Raw genomic sequence first — 19,345 nt, 5'->3', positions numbered from 1 at the left:
TTCCTCTGCTTGATATCCTTATTAAACTCCTCCTCCAAAGGCAGGAACCAGATTTCAGTTTAGGAATTTGACACCTTTTCTCTCGTCCAATTTCTCTCCAGCCTGTTAGTCCCCTTGGGAGGAGGCCACTGGGACCCGGCTTTTCACATAGCGATTAAAGGGAAATGTAAGTAGATTGAGAGCATTTCACGGCTGCTTAAAGGTAGCAGATTGGTTTTTCAGTTTCAGGGGTCACTTCTGAGATGGCACCTAGAGAGGGGAGGGAGGTGGGTGCATACAGAACTCATCCAGTGATCTGAGATACCGTCCTGTTAATTGGATTCCCCTCCCTTATTTCTGCTAGCGGAATTACTCGAACAATGCACTTTTGTAGGCAGAACCGTCCTTGGGCATTCTGTACCACCACAATACACACAAAAGCCTTTTTTCCCCCCTTTCCCTGAAGTGGGGAGGGAAGTTCAGAAAGGCCAGGCTGGCCAATCACTGTCGCGTGGCCCCACTCCTGGGGCTCCCTGGCAGGGGCAGCCTCCCAAGTTAGCAGAAACTATAGGGTGAGTCAAACCGCCAAGTCTGGCACTGCCACCAGATTGCTCTATGGTTTGAGTCTTTGATCGTCATTCCTATGTGTCTGTTTCCAAACTGGGAAATGAGAATGATGATTACATCCCCAGAGAGCAGATTTGGTGTCTATTGATCCAAAATGTGCTGTGTTGGGAATTGCCCCTTCGACAGAGAAGTTCCTTTGGATGGTGGTGGCGGTGATGGTGACGATGATGAAGTCGGTGAGATTGCCAAAGTTTGAATCCAGCTCCCACTTACAATCTTGAGCATAACTCAGATTGAGTATAATGCAACTCCAATTCTCCAATCCTCAGTGTTTTTTAGAAATGAGATTAATAATAGCACCTAATTCAAAGGGTAGTAGGGAGGCAAATAGATAATCCAGGTAACGTGCTTAGGACAGTGTCTAGTATAGACTGGCTCAGTCAAAAAGGAGACTTATTAGAACCATTATAGTGTAGATAAAAATGTGGAGACATCAGTCAAGGGACAGTGAGGGTTCCAGTTAAGAATTACAAGGTGATTTGGGGAGATGTTGCTTAGAAATAATAAATAATCTACCAAGTCTAGCTCTGCCAAGGCAATAGAACACACCTGATCCTGTAATTCCTACCTCCTCTGAGGTACAGAGCAGAGGTGGGTTGTTCTGTGGCCCTGGGGTAGGGGTTCATCTAATCCAGTTGGGTTCTTAGGCAGCAAGGCAGTGGAAGTTCCTCTCTCTTTTGGAAACGTCCCCAGCGGCTGTGACAGCTGGGGTTTTAAAAGGAGAAACTTGGACTTGAAACTTGATTTGGCTGAGAAAGAGTTCCTTTTGTGAACCAGCATTGTCCAACTGCTGCTGAGTGGCTCCGGCTCCTCGCTGGTGAGCAATACTTCCCCGTGCTTACATGTTGTTTTCCAAGAACTAATTGAGACTAATTGGCCATGTGCGAGGAACCACTACTGAAAACGTAGAGGTGTCTGATGGATTTTTCCTTGCCGAATTCTTGGCAACAGTTTCAGGTCATCTCCCCTAATATTAAGTTCCCTCAATCCAAAAGGCTGCAGGTGGCCTGGATCGGAAGGAAGAGGAAGGAGATTAGCAGCCTCTACCCCCATGTCTCCCCAAAGAATGTCTGCCACAGTTAGTCGTCAGGAAATGTCTGTAGTGGCATTTATTTCTCCTCCAAGCTCACTCCCCCATTTCTCAGCAGCAGAGGTATGGCTTTAAGAGGTTGATCCAGTGGCTAACACAGTGCTGGCAACAAGCAAGTATTCCTTTTGAGATAAAATTCACACACCATACAACTCATCACTTAAAGTATGTAAGTCAGTGGTTTTTTGTATGCTCAGAGTCGTACAACCTTCACCACAATTTTAGAACATCATCATCTCCAAAACAAAATCCGTACCCACTAAGAGTCACTCCCCACTCTCCCTGATTTTTAAATGGATTTTTGAGTGACTCATGCAGTCAGTGCTTGGCAGAACCATGGACTTCCGGTCCAGATAGACCTTGGCTAGTCTGTGTTGTAAACTCATCAGTATGACTCAGCCCATCTCCCGCCCCATTTCCATCCCTGTTCTTGCCCTGGCTGTCATTCTTATGTGGCATTGGAAGTTATATGGCCAAGGATTACCATGCTCTGGGAAGGCCCGGCCTTCCCCCTTTTCCTCTGTGAAGGGTCCAAATTTCACACAATGTCCCCATGTGTCTAAGAAATGTACATTTATTTGTATTTTTAACAACACAAGTTCAAATTATCAGCCCTTTTCCATCAGGTTGTAGGAACTTAATTGCAGTCAGTTTGTGTTTCTTCCCCCAAGGTGAAGGCACACTTTGTGCCAGGGCACGGTGGCTGGGAAGGCATCCATACTCCATCCCACTGGCATTGCTGGGACGTCCTCATCCCCCTCTGCTCTCCAGTTCTCTGTCCATCTAAGTGGCTGCTGTGCCTCCCCTTGTCCCGACCCTAGGCCAGTTCAGAATGGGGCCGAGTCCACACCTCCTCAGAAGGCATTCTATCGGAGATGTTCTCTGGCTCCCAGATCCTCTGGGCTGTGGGAAAGTCGATTCCGTCCCCTCCCAGGAGCCATGTTGCTGCCATCAGGTCATGCTTTGCCGGAAGAACCCTGCATGCCCGTCTCCTGGCCTAACATCTTAACAAACCGTGTAGATACTCCTCTTCTGACCCCAGGTGAGACATGGGGAATCCAGGGTCTGGTTTGCCTCTCCAGGCTCTAAGGACTGCCCAGGGGGTACAGCTCGCTGCTTCTCCCAGCAACTTAAACCTCCTTGGGGTCTCCACCCTCCTCCCCTCCCAGGGCACAAGGCCCTTCCAGAGGTTCCATGTGCCCACTCCAATCCCCTCCCCCACTCCGTCCCCTTGCTCCTCCGTCCTAGGAATCTTTCTAAGATGACAGGGGTGGGGGAATGTGCTCTTATTCATTGTGTATTTTCCCAAATCTTTGGTAGTGTGACCAGGCTTGTGAAATTGAAAAGCCAAGAAGATCTGATTTCGTGGTCATATGTCCTCTGGCAACCCTTCCCTACAGCAAGGAAGACATAGGCAAGCCCCCACACAGAAGGATATGTATGTAATAGAAATTCCAGGGAGGCCTTCATCACTCTCTCAGACCACCATCCCTCCACACCCTCAGCATCTCAGCAAGAACCAGTGGGAGGCAAGGGGGTGCCTGGGCGACACTCTGGGTACTTTGACTGATTGGAGGCTGGAACTCTCCTGGAGGAGACACACAGGTGTCTGATGGTTTCCATGACAGCTGTTCATCCTGTATGTGCTTCAGGATGAGTTGTCACAGAGAGGGTCATCGCTCACCCTGTACCACATTTGAAGAAACACTGCCCTCTCTCTGCCCTCAGTGAGTCCCTTCTTGCTGCCTGCCAGCAGCCTGACCGTGCTATTTTGCCTCCCAGGTAGGTTTTGTGGTGACAAAGTCCCGGAGGCCCTCATCTCCACAGACAGCCGGCTCTGGGTAGAATTCCGAAGCAGCAGCAACATCCTGGGCAAGGGTTTCTTCGCCGTGTATGAAGGTTCGTTCATGAAGCAATGTGGCTCCTGACATGCTCTGTCCCTCGTGTGCAGCAATGTGTCCCTCTGCGGCAGCTGCCAGAGCTGTGAGGGTGGGCTAGGCTGGGGAGTCCACTGTCCCCTTCCCCCGTGTTCTGGAGGCTGAGAGGCCAGCTGGGCTTGCTTCAGGGCAGGTGTCATCTACCAGTCACCGCCCAGCTGAACCCTCACTCCAGTCCAGAGGGGATGGTATTGAGGGGTAAAGAATCCCGTGGAAATCAAAGCAACCTCTGAATGGGTGGGTGACCCTGGGCGAAGAATCCAGCCTCTCTGAATTTCATTTGTGAAAAGAGGACTTTGGACAATGTCCAGGAATTTCCAACTATATTTCTTGGAAGGGCCTCTGAGACCCCCATGGTGGCTGAGTTGAGGGAACCAATAGGTCTGGGTTGTGGCAGCCACCACCAGGGCAATTCTGTTCTGTTGGTTCTGCATATTGGGTTTTTCTAGCTAGTTACCCTTGGGCCCACCCTACCAAAGGAAAAGACTAAATAGTCATTAAGGCCGCTTAGGGGCTTAAATTGTGATTTTGGAGAGGCCAAAATTTTGCTTTTATAGAAGAAATAGTGTGCGTGTGCGTGTGTGCACGTGCTCACTCACAACGTCTGTACCAGCAGTCCTCCACCCTCTGCATTAGAATCACCCGGAGATCTCAAATGTCACCGCCGCACAGAGCTTCCCAGACATGCTTGATCAGAACTTCTAGGAATGTGGCCCCGGCTCCCCTAGTCTCCCAGGTGATTGGATGCACAGCAGAGGTAGAGAACCACTGCTCTACATGATTATTTTCTTTATATGAGAAAAATTCAGAGTTGCAAACAAATGAAATTATGCCCCTCTGGGCTAGTCCTGGTTGGATGGAAGTGAAAATGTTGGCAAGTGGAGCCACCTAGTGGTGATAAGTGGGCACCCAACTTCCTTAGTAAGCTTTGACCTGGACTCCCTTCCTCCCGGCTCTTTTTCTAAAGCTACCTGTGGGGGAGACGTTAACAAAGACGCGGGTCAGATTCAATCTCCTAACTACCCCGATGACTACAGACCTTCCAAGGAATGTGTTTGGAGAATTACGGTTTCTGAGGGGTTTCACGTGGGGCTGACCTTCCAAGCTTTCGAGGTGAGTACAATTTAAGATTTTCTTCCCAAGGAGGCAGTAAATACCAACTTTTGCTAGACACTCTGCTCTTTAAAGATGGGTTCCCACTTTTTTTTTTTTCTGATCGATAACAGGAAACTAAGAGGACACTTCAAGCCAATGGTGCATTTTGCCGGAACATCTAGTATCAGAACCTCTTGCAGGCTTTCAAATCTCACCCGCCTCCTTTCTGAAGGCTGCTGGAGAGGGTGGGGGAATAACCGAAGTGAAAGTCTAGGGTGGGCTCCCAGGATGTTTTGTTGACTTGCTCTTTCCTGCTTATTATCACTTAGTCTCTTTGCAGCTTGATTCACCCTTGACTTGCACAATTAGGAGGCAGCTTGGAAAAGCCCAAGACACACTTGGGTCGTTTTGCCTCTAGGTTTTTGAAGTGATAGTTGGGTTCCTTTCATAAATCAAAAACCTTAAGGTGAAGCCGCTGTCTTCCACTGTTTCTCTGTTTAGATCGAAAGGCACGACAGCTGTGCATACGACTATTTGGAAATCCGCGATGGCCCCACGGAAGAGAGCGCCCTGATTGGGCACTTTTGCGGCTATGAGAAGCCAGAGGATGTGAAGTCCAGCTCCAACAGAATGTGGATGAAGTTTGTGTCCGATGCCTCTATCAATAAAGCGGGCTTTGCAGCCAATTTTTTCAAGGGTATGAATCAGCAGTTGTTTCCATTTTAGTCACAGGAAGAGGTATTAACCCCCTGGCTTTAAGAATCACAAAACCCTTACTGAACCTTCACACCAAACAAGGTTCCTTGCAGTGGGGAGGCAGCGAGCTGTTTCAGAGCTGTGCGTAGATTCCCCAGCAGAGTTCCCGGCTGACTCAGGAACAGGCTTAGCCTGCGCTTCTTTCTATGTGGCAGAAAGTTGTGGTGCTGCACTTGGAAAAGAGGTATGTAAATTTACAAGGGCAACTTAATGAACCTTACTGAAACTAGCTTTGATAACTATGTACGTGTGTAGTCACCATTAACTGAACACTAACTGTGTGCCAGGGACTGTGCAAGGTTTACATGGTGTCATTTAATTCCCAAACTAACCCTTTGAGTTGGGTTTGGATCACATTTGATCAGGGTTGAGAAAAGCTGCTCAGGGTCGCTCAGATAGTTAAGTGGCAGATCAAAGAAGCCAAACACAGTCTACTCCTAAGCTCAGACTCTAGAACATTGCCTTGCCTTCCCCGTTGTGGGCCAGAGAGGCAGCCCAAGTCTTCAGCTCCTGAAGGATCAGCTCTGAGTCTACAGGCCTTTCTCAAGTGCGCGGGGCTGGGGCGGAGGCTGAGAAAGTGTGGTGTTTACAGAACAAACCTCCCGGCTGCCTTAGGGACCTACTGCTCTCAGGAGTCTCCATAAAACCGGACCCAGAATGGCGTGGGAAGACCGGCGTTCCTGGCCCCAGCAGAGTGGGCTTCCTAAGACTCCATTGAATGAGCAGGTCTTCCTTTTCTGCTGGCCCTGGAATTCCTCAGACCACATCCTGAGAGGGAATATTGGATATTCCCCAATGCATTGTGTCTGGGCGCCCACCAGCGCATCAGCAGCCAGAGTGGAGATATCCAGTCTGCAGTTGGGGTCCCCTGTCCAGTGGCTGCTTTCTCTTTTTCCCTCCTCTCCTGGGGCTCCTAGCTGTGCTAACTCAGAAATCCTGGTCTCTTCCTCACTCCCAGCCTCCCCATATGCCTCCTCTATAGCCCCTTCTCCCAGGTTCTAGGTGAGCAGATAGTGTTAGAAGAACCCACTTCAAGCTGTGTGACCCTGAGCAGGCAGCCCTTTGTCCTTACGGAAGCCTCAGTTTTCCTCTCTGTGAAACAGAGAGAAGGAAATCTACCTGTTTTACCCAACCAGCTGTGAAGCCCCAATGAAATGATGGCTGTGGAGACACTTCATAAGCTGAAAAGTGCCACACAAGTATATGGGGCTGTCAGTTTTTTCTGCTTGGAGGCATCTGGGGACAAGCAAACCCAAACGGAAACAGAACAAGAATCATAATGCTCTTGAACGACTGGAGACAAAATTTAATTCTTTCACAAGCAAAAACAAACAACAACAAAAGCAAGTGTATTTCAAATGCAGCTCAGCTCATGGTTCTAGTGTGGCAGTCCTAATTGAGATGTCTGGAAATTCACAGCCCCCGTCCCACCCTGGCCCAGCCTGCACATGCTGGGGGTCTCCCAGCCTGGAAAGACCCTGTCTGATTTAGGAGCAGCCACACTGGCTGGGTGGCATTGGGCCAGTTATAAAACTTCCTCCTGTAGAAATGGCACTACGAGGTATCACAGAGTTATTGTCAGGAGGAAAACTAATAGCATTTAGTGAATACACGTGGTATCATGTTTAGTCCCAGTAACTGTCTTTGCTAGAGAAGGAGCCTTTGAAGTGGTTATTTTTCTCTCTGGAAGAAATGATGCGACAATTCCTTCTTGCTGTCACCATGTATCACTTTCTTATCACTGCTGTAACAGATGACCACAAATGTGGTGGCTTCAAACAACACAAACGTATCATCTTAGCAGTCCTCCGGGTTGGATTTCCCTGCCTTTCCAGCTTCTAGGGGAGGCCCCTGCACTTCTTTGGTTGGTGGTGCCCTCCCATCTTCAGGCCAGCAAGGTCAGCCGAGCCCTTCCCAGGCTGCGTCTCAGACCTCTGCTCCCATCTTCATGGCTCCTTTTTTGAGCCTGACTCTCCTCCTCCCCCTTTCAGTTGTAAGGACCCTTGTGGTTACAGTGAGCCCACCCAGATAATCCAGGATAATCTCTTATTTCAAGAACCTGAATCTATCACATCTGCAAAGTCCTTTTTTGCCACGTAAGGTTAAGGTAATGGATTTACTGGTTGGTTCCAGGATTATGATGTAAATGACTTTGGGAGACCTTATTTTACTTACCATGTCACAAATAATCGTGAAATTTTATTCTAGTTCTGTTTATTCTAATTCTTCTGTCCTTCTCCTCCCCGACTTCCACCCCTAGGTCTGTAAATTAGGTGTTGGGGCTTCTTTCCAGTAAGGTAACTGGTAACAAGTTGGCCCACCCATACCTCATGCCTGGTTCTGCTCATGATCAGCATTACAGTTTTTAGAGCACCAGCTAAATCTGGAGATTAGGGTTGCCAGATTGAACAAATTAAAAAATATAACGTTTTCCCAGTTAAATTCAAAGTTAGTATAAATATGTCCCAAATATTGCATACCATACTAAGAAATAATTGGTTGTTCACCTGAAATTCAACTTTAACTGAGGCTTCTGCTTTTTTGGTGGCAACCCTGCTGGAGATGCCAGTCAGTGCAATGGAGAAGGATGTTTCTCTGTGGGATGCTAAGCTGGTTCGTAAGGGCCTGAGTCGAGAGCCTTGTCCTGCTCTGAGTAACTGATAACCAGCTCTGTTTGCTGCTTAGAAGATGCCATCTTCTCCTGCCTCCACATTTAACATTATTCAGTCATCAGAAGGGCTGTGCTAGGGGCTGGGGACAGAGGAAAACATGGTCATTGTCCTCAAGAGCTCAAAGTGACAAAGAAGACCTGTGAGCCAATGGGCAATGGTATTGTGTGAAGTGAGGACCTCAGAGGGTACCCAGCCTAGATACTTCAGGACGTTTCAATCTGCAAACCTCTTTTTAGGTGCCTGTAGAGGTGTTAATTGCGGCCCATCCACACTAACTTTGTGCACAGGCCCAGCTTGACGTCTTTTTTATGCCAAGAAGGATGGCACAGAAACACATTTAGACAAGAAGAAACATACAGCATTGACCTTGACCCTGGATCTTAAAAGAGGAACCAGGTCTGGTGGAAACCTCGTTGGGACATATTAAAGGAGAAGGAAAAGACGTCAGTTGAGTGTGCCCGAAGCGGCATTTGTGACCTCACTGTGTCTTCAAACAAGCCCTTGCTTGGTGTTATTATCACCCCGACTTTAAAGTCGAGGAAGCTGAAGTTCTGAGGTGGAAGAGCTGGAACTAGACCCCAGAGGCATAGGACCTGGCAGCTCATTCTCTCTCCTCTACAGAGACCTGAAAGCCGTGGGAAGTAAAGTGAAGGGATGTGAACTTTCCATTAGTGTTGTGATTTGATTCCGACACCCGTCCGCTTTCTGCCTTCTCCATGCCATGGGAGCATAGAAAAAGGGCCCTGGATTTACATCTAAAGTTCGAGTTCTAGTCCTGCCCGCATTTCTTACCAGCTACCTGCTCTCAGGCAGGTCAGTTTTCCTTTCTGACACTTGATGCTACCAGCTTTGTTCTCCATCTATTTCCAGAGCCAGACCCACAGTGGCCTCAGTAAACACTTACGGGCCAACGGATGAATGAAGAAGGCTCAGATTCCTCATTTGTGGACTGGACTTCTTGCTCCCTGCTCTGCCTACCTTTCAGGGTTCCCAGGAGGATGAATGAGACCAGAGACCATAGTGTCTAAAAGAAATAGGAGACAAGTCATAAATGCAAGCCATATAAGTAATTTAAACTTTCTAGCAGCCAACTTACCAAAAAAAAAAAAAGGAGCGAGAGAGAGAAAGGCAGAAAGAGGCAAAATTAGTTTTAATACTATATTTTATTTAACTCAATATATCAAAATACTATCATTTTAATATGTAATCCATATACATACAATTAACGAGAGATTCTATGGGGTTTTTCTTCACTCCAAGTCTTGGAAATCCAGTGTGTTTTACACTCACTGCACACCTGCATTTAGACAAGCTACTTTACAAGTGTTCAGTAGTCACGTGGGGTCTGGCCCAGGTCAGCACCTGTCTACAAGCTGGACACAGCCAGTTCCTTTGCCAGCCTTTTTCCAGCAAGGCCGTCAGTAGGATGTCCTGTGAGCACACAGCGGCCAGTGCATGTGTCAGGACTTCTCCAGTGAAAGAAACTGGAAGAGTAACTACAAAGGCCACACAGAAGAGGTGGACCAGCCAAAGAAGCCCTTGCCTTCGTGCCAGCTGGCTGGAGTCTCTGCCCAGGGCCCAGCTGGCACATGGCACTGACCAGGGTGCCAGTTGGCCTCCTCATCCCTCTCCTGTGCCAGATGGAAGTCCCTCTCGGAGCCTGCTGGCTGGGCAGCAAGCAGAGCACCTCGCATCTCTGCTTCCTTTGGGAGGTGGCAAGTGCATTTGAGGGTTGGCAGGGCCACGTCGGTCCCTCGCTCCCCACATAAAGGATGTAAGGATTTCCCACCTTGATCCCCACATTCCATGGTCCCAAAGCTGATGGCCTTTCATGGGGTTTTTGATGTGGGGGACTGGCTTCCCTCAAGGTACTTGAGAAGCTTAGGGATGTGCCTTGCCTTCCCTTTCCTTACCTGTCTTTGAAACAATCTGGGGGATCTTACCTGGGCCATGTCATTATCTATCCTCAGAACGGTGCCTTCTTTCAATGAAGAAGGCATAGAAGCCAGAGTCCTGCTATGCGAAGCTGACCTCTGTTCGGCTTCTTCTCCCACCCCAGCGCTCTCCCAGACTTTTCTGAGAGGCTTGGCCTTGGCCACTGTAGCCCAGAGCAAGCATGAGCCCATGGCTTGAAGCAGATGTTCCTTCACCACCATGCAGGTGCTGCAGAGGGCACCCTGGCTCCCCGAGCTGGAGCAGGGTTGGAAATAGCCAAACATCACTCTGCTCTTTCTGGACAGAGCTCAGGTGTACATGTATACCTTTCACCCACCTTCCTGGGCCAAACACTCTTCCCTTCTAGTCTCTGGAGGAACTACTTTGCTTTTAGCAAATCCAATCCACTAGCCTCTCTTCCTCCACAAGGCTACGCTGGTGCCAGGAGACTCATCAGTGGTCCTCCCCTTCGTGCATTTGACATGTGTGTCCTGCCCACAGCCCTAGCGTCTGCAGGCATCCATCTCCTCTGCCACCCACCTTGGCCCTTTGGTTAGCTTATTCTATGCTCATGGGCTCTTCCCTCGGTTCCTTTCTACCCTCCTCCTCTGCCCACCTACCAGTTGCTGGTTTCTTGACTCTGCCGCGCTGCCTTCCTGCCCATCTAGCCTTCCTTCATTGGTCCATCCTTGATGCCTTTTCCTTCTTTCTGTTCCCCCCTGGTCTCTCTCCCTCCTCAGGCCTGCACTCCTCTACCCGTACCTGATTCAGGGATGCAGGTAACCTGATCTTTCACTACCTGCATCACAGTGTCTCTCCGCCCACTGGAATTTCAAAAGCAACCCTGCTCTTGTCCATAGGGACAGCTACTGTGCACAGAGCAGCTGTACGCCATGTACCTCACAGGCATCATTTTCAATCACCATAACCCTAAAAGCAGCTGTTACTCTCATTTTGAACCAGGAGGAAGGCTCAGAAAGGTCAAATTGCTCAGTTTATTAAAGGAAGACCCACTGAGTCAGTTCAACCCAGGTCTGTCTGGCTCACTCTAAAGACTGGACTCTTTCTATTTCTTATTACTGTTGATTCTCTGCCTTTTATACTTTCTAGCAAATGTCAAAGTGCCTTGACTGCTGTAAAGTAATAAATAATTGCAGGATTGTTACTACTTTAGCAAACTTAATACTTACATTTATTTTAGCCTATGGGTAGTGTCAACCTCTTGCCAAGAGCATGTCTTCTAAACCCAGTCTCCCTTACTGACCAAGTTATTTAAGCTCTTGTTGAGCCCAAGAACACATCATTCTTAGAGTCACCTAAGTTTCTCTCCACTATGTGCAATAATGGGATATTTACAAACTATCCTTTCCCCAGTGACGAGCAACCAGATTGACGAGTACTGTGTGCATCGGAGTCCAGGGGGACTGGAAGGGAATGGTTTATTTGAGTTGGAAAAAGGATACAATGATGGTTGAAAGGTTTGCATTTTCTGCAAGACCAGAGGATTGGACGTTGCAAGGAGTCAGAGCTTTTAACAATTCAAATTTCAAAGGACAAGAAACACATTTGAAAACAGTGAATGTCCTGTCTCTAGGTGTTTTCCAGCAGGGTCTGGAAAGCCGTCTACCAGAAATGTTATTAAAGGATTCTTGCTGAGGTGGCAAGACTGGGGATCTTTCTAAGTCTTTACCAACTCGAAAATGTCCTGATTTCTTTTCTTTTATGTGTAATGCAAGGTCTTTAAGATTTTGTGAACTCTGGACTTGTTCTGTGCCTGCCTTCCATGGTGTTATGAACCAGTACACTCACTGGCTCCCCAATCCTTCTTCCTAGATTGGATTTCTTTTCTTTTCTTTTCTTTTCTTTTCTTTTCTTTTCTTTTCTTTTCTTTTCTTTTCTTTTCTCTTCTTTCTCTCTCTCTCTCTTTTTTTTTTTTTTTGATGATGTCTCCATGTTTAGTGCAGTCCCTAACAGAGGCTGCAGCTCTGTTAGGTCACAACTTGTGTGCTCTTTTTAGGGATAAATGTAACATATTTTGATATCAGAAAATAATGACTTTTTCCTTGTACTTCTGATACTCTTCCTGGGAGAGCCCAATGCCTGGGTTTTTCTTTCTTCAGTGTGTATGGACTGACATGTCTGGAGAGATTTTCCAGTGATTCTCCAGTTCTTCCTCTGGACAACGTCCTGCTTGCTATTTAATTGCCCCAAACACATCTCTGGACACTGTCGGTGCCGAATCCCACCCAGCTCCCCGGCTAACTCAGCCTCGCTATAGCCTTTTCCTGCAGTGTCTCTGGGAAGCGCTGGCTCACCTAAGAGCCCAGTGTTTTCTGTAAACTTGAAGATCTTCCTCTGCATATCTCTTCAGATCAGTGATTACAATGCTGAGTCACAGATTCTGGCTCCATCCCTAGGAAATACTTACACATTTTCATCTAGAAATGTGTCCCTTTCTCCTTACTCTTTGCTTACTGTCCTGAGAAGTTCCACATTTTTGGAGGGAGGGATTCTCAATTTTATGGCATTAAAATTGATTAAGCCTTTGGTATGGAACTCTTGAGATTTCCTAAAGTCACAAACAAATACTGAACCGTTCCAAGAATGAGGTGATCCAGGCCTGGTCCCTGCTCAGAGGAGCCCCGCTTCTGGCTAATGAGTTACCCTTGCATGTTGTCAAGAACTCACCCCTTGCTGTGGCTGTTCCTGGTTTCTCAGATGTGGACAGGTGGTCCTTGGAAGGTGGTCACCAGGAGTCGTTTTGTTTTTAGAAGAGACTTGCTGGGAATCCCGGGATGTGGAACGTGACAGGGAACAGACTGGGCAGCTTTGTGATGATTTAAAAACCCGGTCACCTTCCTCCCAAACAGAGGTGGACGAGTGTTCCTGGCCAGATCATGGCGGGTGTGAGCAGCGCTGCGTCAACACTCTGGGCAGTTACAAGTGCGTGTGTGATCCTGGCTACGAGCTGGCCGCTGACAAGAAGGCGTGTGAAGGTTGGTGTTGGACCTGCCAAGCGGGAGTGAGAGGGAGTGGGGGACAAGTCTTAGGAGACGTGGGGCAGACAGAGATGGGGCAGCTGTGCAGGCACAATGGACAGTCGTGGTGGGTGATTCACCTACTTCCTGGAGGGAAAGGCAACTCAGTAAAGTCACACACATGAGATGACTTTATGCGACTCCACCCTCGCAACTGTGCAAGTGGGGCCGTGGTTCATTCTCTTCTGTGACCATGTGAAACTCACATGATTGCTAAGGTAGAAAATAAAAGCAAAGAATAACTATGAGCACTTTGGTGTGCCTCAACCAATAGTGCAGTTCATTCCTTCCATTTCTACCTGGCTGGTGCTGTTCTTGCCCACCTGCTTGACTCTCCTTGTTTATGGAAGCCAGGGACATTGCATAGCTTGCTGCAAACATTTCCAATTCTCCTTGGCCCAAGCCATGTAACATCCCCAATTATGCCACTGGGTGAGAAGTAAGCACAAATACATTGTCTTTTTTTTTTTTTTTACACAGTAAAGACTTGTCCTCAACTCCAACCCTCCAAATCCTCAGTTGAAACAGACTAGAAGAAAGGATGCTGAATTAATCAGTTCAGATGGTCTAGGTATTTTTAAAATTATTATTAGAGAACAGCAGGGCTTACTGCTGCTTGGGGAAAATCGCAGTCACTTGGAACTAAAACCAAATGAATCTTGCTTCTGTTTCCCCGTGCAGTGGCCTGTGGCGGCTTCATTACCAAGCTGAATGGGACCATCACCAGCCCTGGGTGGCCGAAGGAGTATCCTACAAACAAAAACTGTGTCTGGCAGGTGGTGGCCCCGGCTCAGTACCGGATTTCCCTTCAGTTTGAAGTGTTTGAACTGGAAGGCAACGATGTATGTTCCTGTGCTCTAACTGAGTGGGGGTCGTGTTGGGATGTGGCTCAGGGCCCCGCGGGCAGTGAGGTAGCCTCCCGGGGTCATGGAGCCGTAGCTGGGCAGAATCTGGGGAGGGTCTGGTGCGGCAGTTTCAGCTGCTCCCCCTCTGCAGACAGAGTGCTTTGTCCTCTTGTCACTGACGCATCCAAGGAGAATCAGGACCAGAGAGGAGGGAGCAGGTCTTGGGGGTGGGAAGTGGTCAGGACAGGTATGTCCCCTGAGGTAGGAACCTGGGGCTTAGTGTCCAGCGGAGGGGGTGAGATGCAGCTGGGGACCAGGACGGTATAAATAGCCCGTTCCTTCCTTTGGACAGTGGTTATGGAATGACCAAGTCAGCCAGCCGAGACCGGGCAGAGCCCTGCAGCCAGGGTGCTGATCGGGCGTGCCCCCTGTCTGCGCCTTGGGCGGGAGGCATCCCAGTAAGAGTGGAGAGGACCCTCCCGCTGGACCTGGCTGAGCTCGTCTGCCCACCTGGCAGGGTGCAGCTCTCAGGAGGGGGTCCTGCAGTATGCCAGGGTCTGGGGTGGGGACGTGGGGGCACAGGGAGGCTCCCCACGGCGCTCCCTCGCAGGTGTGTAAGTACGACTTCGTGGAGGTGCGCAGCGGCCTACCCCCCGACGCCAGGCTACACGGCAAGTTCTGCGGCTCCGAGACGCCCGAGGTCATCACCTCGCAGAGCAGCAACATGCGTGTGGAGTTCAAGTCCGACAGCACTGTCTCCAAACGTGGCTTCAGGGCCCACTTCTTCTCAGGTGCGCGGGTTTGGGGGTGAGGCCACAGGCTGAGGGCAGCACGGCTTTGCAGGCACCCAGCCTCGGGGCGCCTGCCCACCCCTCTCTGCCCGCTGCCCCAGCACTCACAGTATCTCTGCCTTGGTTCTGGGATTGTATAGAGTGGTGGCTCCACCATCACAGGGCCGCCACAGCAAACTGCCACAAACTGGGTGGTTTAAAACAACAGCTCTGGAGGCCAGAGGTGTGAAACCAAGGTGTGGGCAGGGTTGTGCTCCCCCCAGCCGCTTGGGCAGAGGCTTCCTGGCCTCTTCCTAGCCTGTGGTTCCAGTGCTGAAGTGTTGGGTGGCCTTCATCTCTCACAGGTTCTTAGCTGTCCTCATGAAATAAGAGGGCAAAACTAAAATGCCAAGTGTTCAGCAGGGAGACACCGCTGGCCCCTGAAGAGATCCCTGTGCGGGGAGGTGGGGATGGAGGTGGGTCCTCGGTTATTCCAGGAGGAAGCTGGCTTAGGACAGCGCTGCATACTGTGCCGGCTTGAGCTACAAGGACCGTAATGATACAGCGGCCACTTGAGCCTGGCTGTAGATAAATAAAAACTAATGCTTACTCAAGGATGGATGCTGTTCTAAATGCCTTCCCTGTACTGATTTGTTTCCTCCTCTCAACAAGCCTATGCGGTAAGGATACTATTACAGACTCCACTTTACAGGTGAGGCAACTGAGGCAGAGAAGGACTACCAAGGTCACAACAGCTGAAAGCAGAGGAGCCAGGCTGGCACTGGGCCATCTGGTCCACAGCTCGCACGCTCCATGGGCAGGAGGTGGTGTGGGGTTGCAGAATATGAATCCGGGTCACACAAGCCACTTGGGCACTGAGTCACCTTGGGCACCTTAGCGTTCACAGCCTCAGTTTCCCTACCTGTAAAATGGGGGCATAGATACCTCCCTCCTAACACTGTTTGAGAATTAATTTCAATAATATAGAGAGTATAATACAGAAAGTGCCTGGGGCAGTGCCCATTGCATAGTAAATACTCAATACATGGGTATTATTATTATTATTATTATTATTATTATTATTATTATTTTATTATTAATAGCCTATCCATTAAGGAGCTCCTTGGTTTTGGCAGGGAGCAGGGATGGAGAACATATATACACATCGAAGTGCTTTAGGAGCATGGGAAATTCAGTATATACCAGGGCCAGATAATATCCAAGAGATGCTGCCCCACCCTCGCCCACCTAAGTGGATGATCAGAGTTCTGGCAATCTGGGAGGTTCCCTGGAGGAGACTCCTCTTGAGCGGGGTTCTGAGCTGTGAGGGACGTTCCCAAGCTGGTGGTTCCTCTTAGGAGAGTCCGTTGATCTCCCCAGACAAGGACGAGTGTGCCCAGGACAACGGCGGATGCCAGCACGAGTGTGTCAACACCTTCGGGAGCTACCTGTGCCGGTGCAGAAATGGCTACCGGCTCCACGACAACGGGCTGGACTGCAAAGAGGGTGAGGCTGGACGGCGGGCCACCTCGGCTGCCCGCATGTGTGCATACGTGCGAGCCAGAGCCAGGGACGCTCCCTCCGGTCTGCGGAGCCCTGAGCGAGAAGGCTCCACATCTGCCTTCCCTCCTCCCACCTGCCTGCTGAAGAGTGGTTCCCCAGGACAGGCATTCCTTCCAGAGGCACACAGCGGCCCTCGAGTGCTCTTCTGGAGTTATTACTGCAGTAACTCCAGAATCGGACCCTCTAGGTTTAAATCTTGACTCTGCTACTTAATAGCTGTGTGACCTTGGGCGACTTACTTCACCTCTCTGAGCTTCAGTTTCCTCTTCTGCTTAAAAGGGACTAAACATACCTCCTTCTTGAAGTTTTTGTGAGGGTTAAATGAGAAAATGCTTAGAAAGTATTTCAGACAGGCTGATACCTATTAAGCACTTGAAATGTCAATAAATATCAGCCATCTATGTCATAATCCTATTGAGGCAAATGCAGGTCCAAGAGTGAAATAGAATTTGGGGAAGACTTTGCTCCCTGCTCCCTTCACTACTGGGACTCCTTCAGGGCCAGATGGTTTTTCCTGCCCAGTTATTCTGTTCTTACCCTGCCCTGCAAAAAGAGTTTGAGCATCTCCATAAACACACAGGCCTCTAGGCATTAGTCCCACCGCAGAGCCCTGCACGGACGCCAGGGTGACAGAGGACCTCATGTCCTCTTGATGCAGGAAAACAGATGTAGGGCATGAGGAGGGCCATGTCCCAGGTCTCAGTTGAGCCCCTGAGATGTGCGCCGCCAAGTGTGGGTCCTTGGCTTCACGCAGGAAAGAATTCAAGTGCGAGCCACCGTTGAGTAAAGGTAGATTTATTTAGAGAGAGACATACTGCACAGAGTGTAAGGCAAGGAAAGAGGTGTGGGAATTGGGTGCTCAGGTTAAAGTAAAAGTAGGCACACACTCCATAGACAGAGTGCGGGCCGTCTCCAAAGGGTGGGGGGCACTAGGCGTGGTGTTGTCAGTTTTTATGGTCTCAGTAGCTTCACAGCTTCCAAGTGGGACCATTCCAATTGCCCTGGGGAAGGGGCTGAGATTACCAGGAACTGGGCCACCGCCCATTTGCGGTTAGCCTTGGGGCTGTCCTGGCACCAGCAGGCACGTTATTTGATCACACTGTTACAATGAGCATATAATGAAGCTCAAGGTCTACTAGAAGTCAAACCTCTTAATCCTCAAGGCCAACTAGGAGGTGAATCTTCCACCATTTTGGTGTTAAATTGCTGTCATTCCTTGAGTGGCTGTGCCCTGTCCCCTTCCATCCTGTCTCACTCTCTCTGGGATACACATTTCCGACCTAGGAGATTCTGGCTGGGGCGCCACAGAATGGAGTTGGTCAGGGCCTCCCCGGAACATTAAAAAATGAGCTCAGACATCTTCAGAAGCAGAGCGCCCCTCCCCCTCCAAGTCCAGCGCTGACACGGACACAGTTGGTCACAAGTTCCTCCGTCTGAGCCGCCACCCCTCTTGGCACCTGTTCTCTGTGTGGCTGCCGAGCAGAGGCAGCAATGGGCAGGGACCTCCTGGCAGCCGCCTTTCCCTCTGACCCACCCTCAGCCACCCCCTCCAGCTGTCGCAGCCTGAAGCCCAGGGCAGCCTTGGAGTTGGTGGTGGTACCTCCTCAGCGCCTTCTCAGTACCTAGCACTAGTACCTAGTACTGAGTACTAATCGGTAACAGCAAAGACAGGGCTCCACCCCGAACAACAGGTCTCTTGCTATCTCTCCACTTATCTTCTCCATTGGAGAGGATGCGTTCCAAAAGCTTAGCACAGTGCTCAACACAGAGGGAGAAGCACTTTAGCTATTGGCCAAAAACGTGACTCCACTTACTGAGCAAGTCCTAGGTGGGACCACCCTTTGCAAATAGCACAGTAACCAGGGCAACATCTGTAGCCTCCACTTGAAACTGCTTTGAAAAACTGAAAAACAGAAGGCATAGTGATGGAGAGCTTTGTTTGCATTTGCTAAACCTTTCACATGCATTATCTCATTTAATCCACACACACCCCCCCAAGCGAGGTTGGCAGTCTTTTGACAAATAAGGACACCAAGGCTTGTGTAAGTGCCCGCAGCTTGCAGGCGGTGGAAGCAGGACTTGAGCCGAGGCCCATCTGGCCCCAGAGCCTGTGCTGTTAATCACTGACTCCACCTGATTTCCGGTGATAACCACGAAGAGAATAGCAATAGTGAGAACGATGAGCTGGCTGCCGCGCCGCTGCCAAGAAGGCAGCAAAGCCAAGTCAATCAGCAAATCTCGGAGCCGGGACCCTTGGTTCAGGCCGACTTCTGCCCCCACATTTGATAATCATGTGACAAATAAACCTGGGGAGGGGGCTCTCCAAGGACACCTCTTGTGCTGCCCACAAGTGAACCACCTCTCTCTGTATGTGTCCCCCTAACCCCGTCGCCCCCAGCTGGCTGTGCGCACAAGATCAGCAGTGCGGAGGGGACCCTGGTGAGCCCCAACTGGCCGGACAAGTACCCCAGCCGGAGGGAGTGTACCTGGAACATCTCCTCAACCGCGGGCCACAGGGTGAAACTCGTGAGTTATTTTCATAGTTTATGGACAACGTGGACTCTAGTATCAGGCTGATACGGGTCTGAGTCTCTGCTCTGCCACTTCCCAGCTCCGAAACTTGGGGAAGTGTCAACTGAAGTAAATGCACAGCCTGAAAGTTGAGAGTTATCTTTTATTCGGTGGACAGTTCTGAGGACTCACCTGGGCTGACAGTCTCGCAGATCACTCTGAGGGGCTGCTCTGAAGAGGTAGGGGAGGAGCCAGGATATACAGGAGTTTTACAGCAAAGACCAGGTACTTGGAATATTGAAAGATTATTTACTTGTTAACTGAAGAAAACCAAACATCACAAGTTAAAGAATTTAGTGCTTTACTATGTATGGGAGGGAGCAAACATTTGGGCTCATTGAATTCATTCCTTTGACAAGCATCTAGCTATCTAGGGCTAAATAAGATGCTAGATAGGTCCTTTCTTATTCTCAGAGCACCATTGTGAGTGGCTGCAGAGGCTGGGCCGCAGGCTTGTCTTCATTGGG

General features: G+C 49.5%; 1 protein-coding gene across 1 annotated transcript in view; it reads left to right on the top strand.

Moving 5' to 3' along the window:
- Nucleotides 1-19,345, top strand: part of TLL2 (tolloid like 2) — a 115,804-nt gene that overhangs the window by 89,911 nt on the left and 6,548 nt on the right. The window contains exons 11-18 of the mRNA XM_006210577.4: nt 3,479-3,595; nt 4,601-4,746; nt 5,230-5,425; nt 12,962-13,087; nt 13,811-13,971; nt 14,585-14,765; nt 16,125-16,250; nt 18,706-18,833. Of these exons, the coding sequence (XP_006210639.1) occupies nt 3,479-3,595; nt 4,601-4,746; nt 5,230-5,425; nt 12,962-13,087; nt 13,811-13,971; nt 14,585-14,765; nt 16,125-16,250; nt 18,706-18,833 (1,181 nt within the window). The remainder of the gene's footprint in view (nt 1-3,478; nt 3,596-4,600; nt 4,747-5,229; nt 5,426-12,961; nt 13,088-13,810; nt 13,972-14,584; nt 14,766-16,124; nt 16,251-18,705; nt 18,834-19,345) is intronic.

The sequence above is a fragment of the Vicugna pacos genome, chromosome 11 (assembly GCF_048564905.1).
Source record: "Vicugna pacos chromosome 11, VicPac4, whole genome shotgun sequence".
In the NCBI taxonomy this organism is placed as follows: domain Eukaryota; kingdom Metazoa; phylum Chordata; class Mammalia; order Artiodactyla; family Camelidae; genus Vicugna; species Vicugna pacos.
The sequence above is the reverse complement of the archived record's forward strand: the minus strand, read 5'-3'. Positions and strand labels throughout refer to the sequence as shown.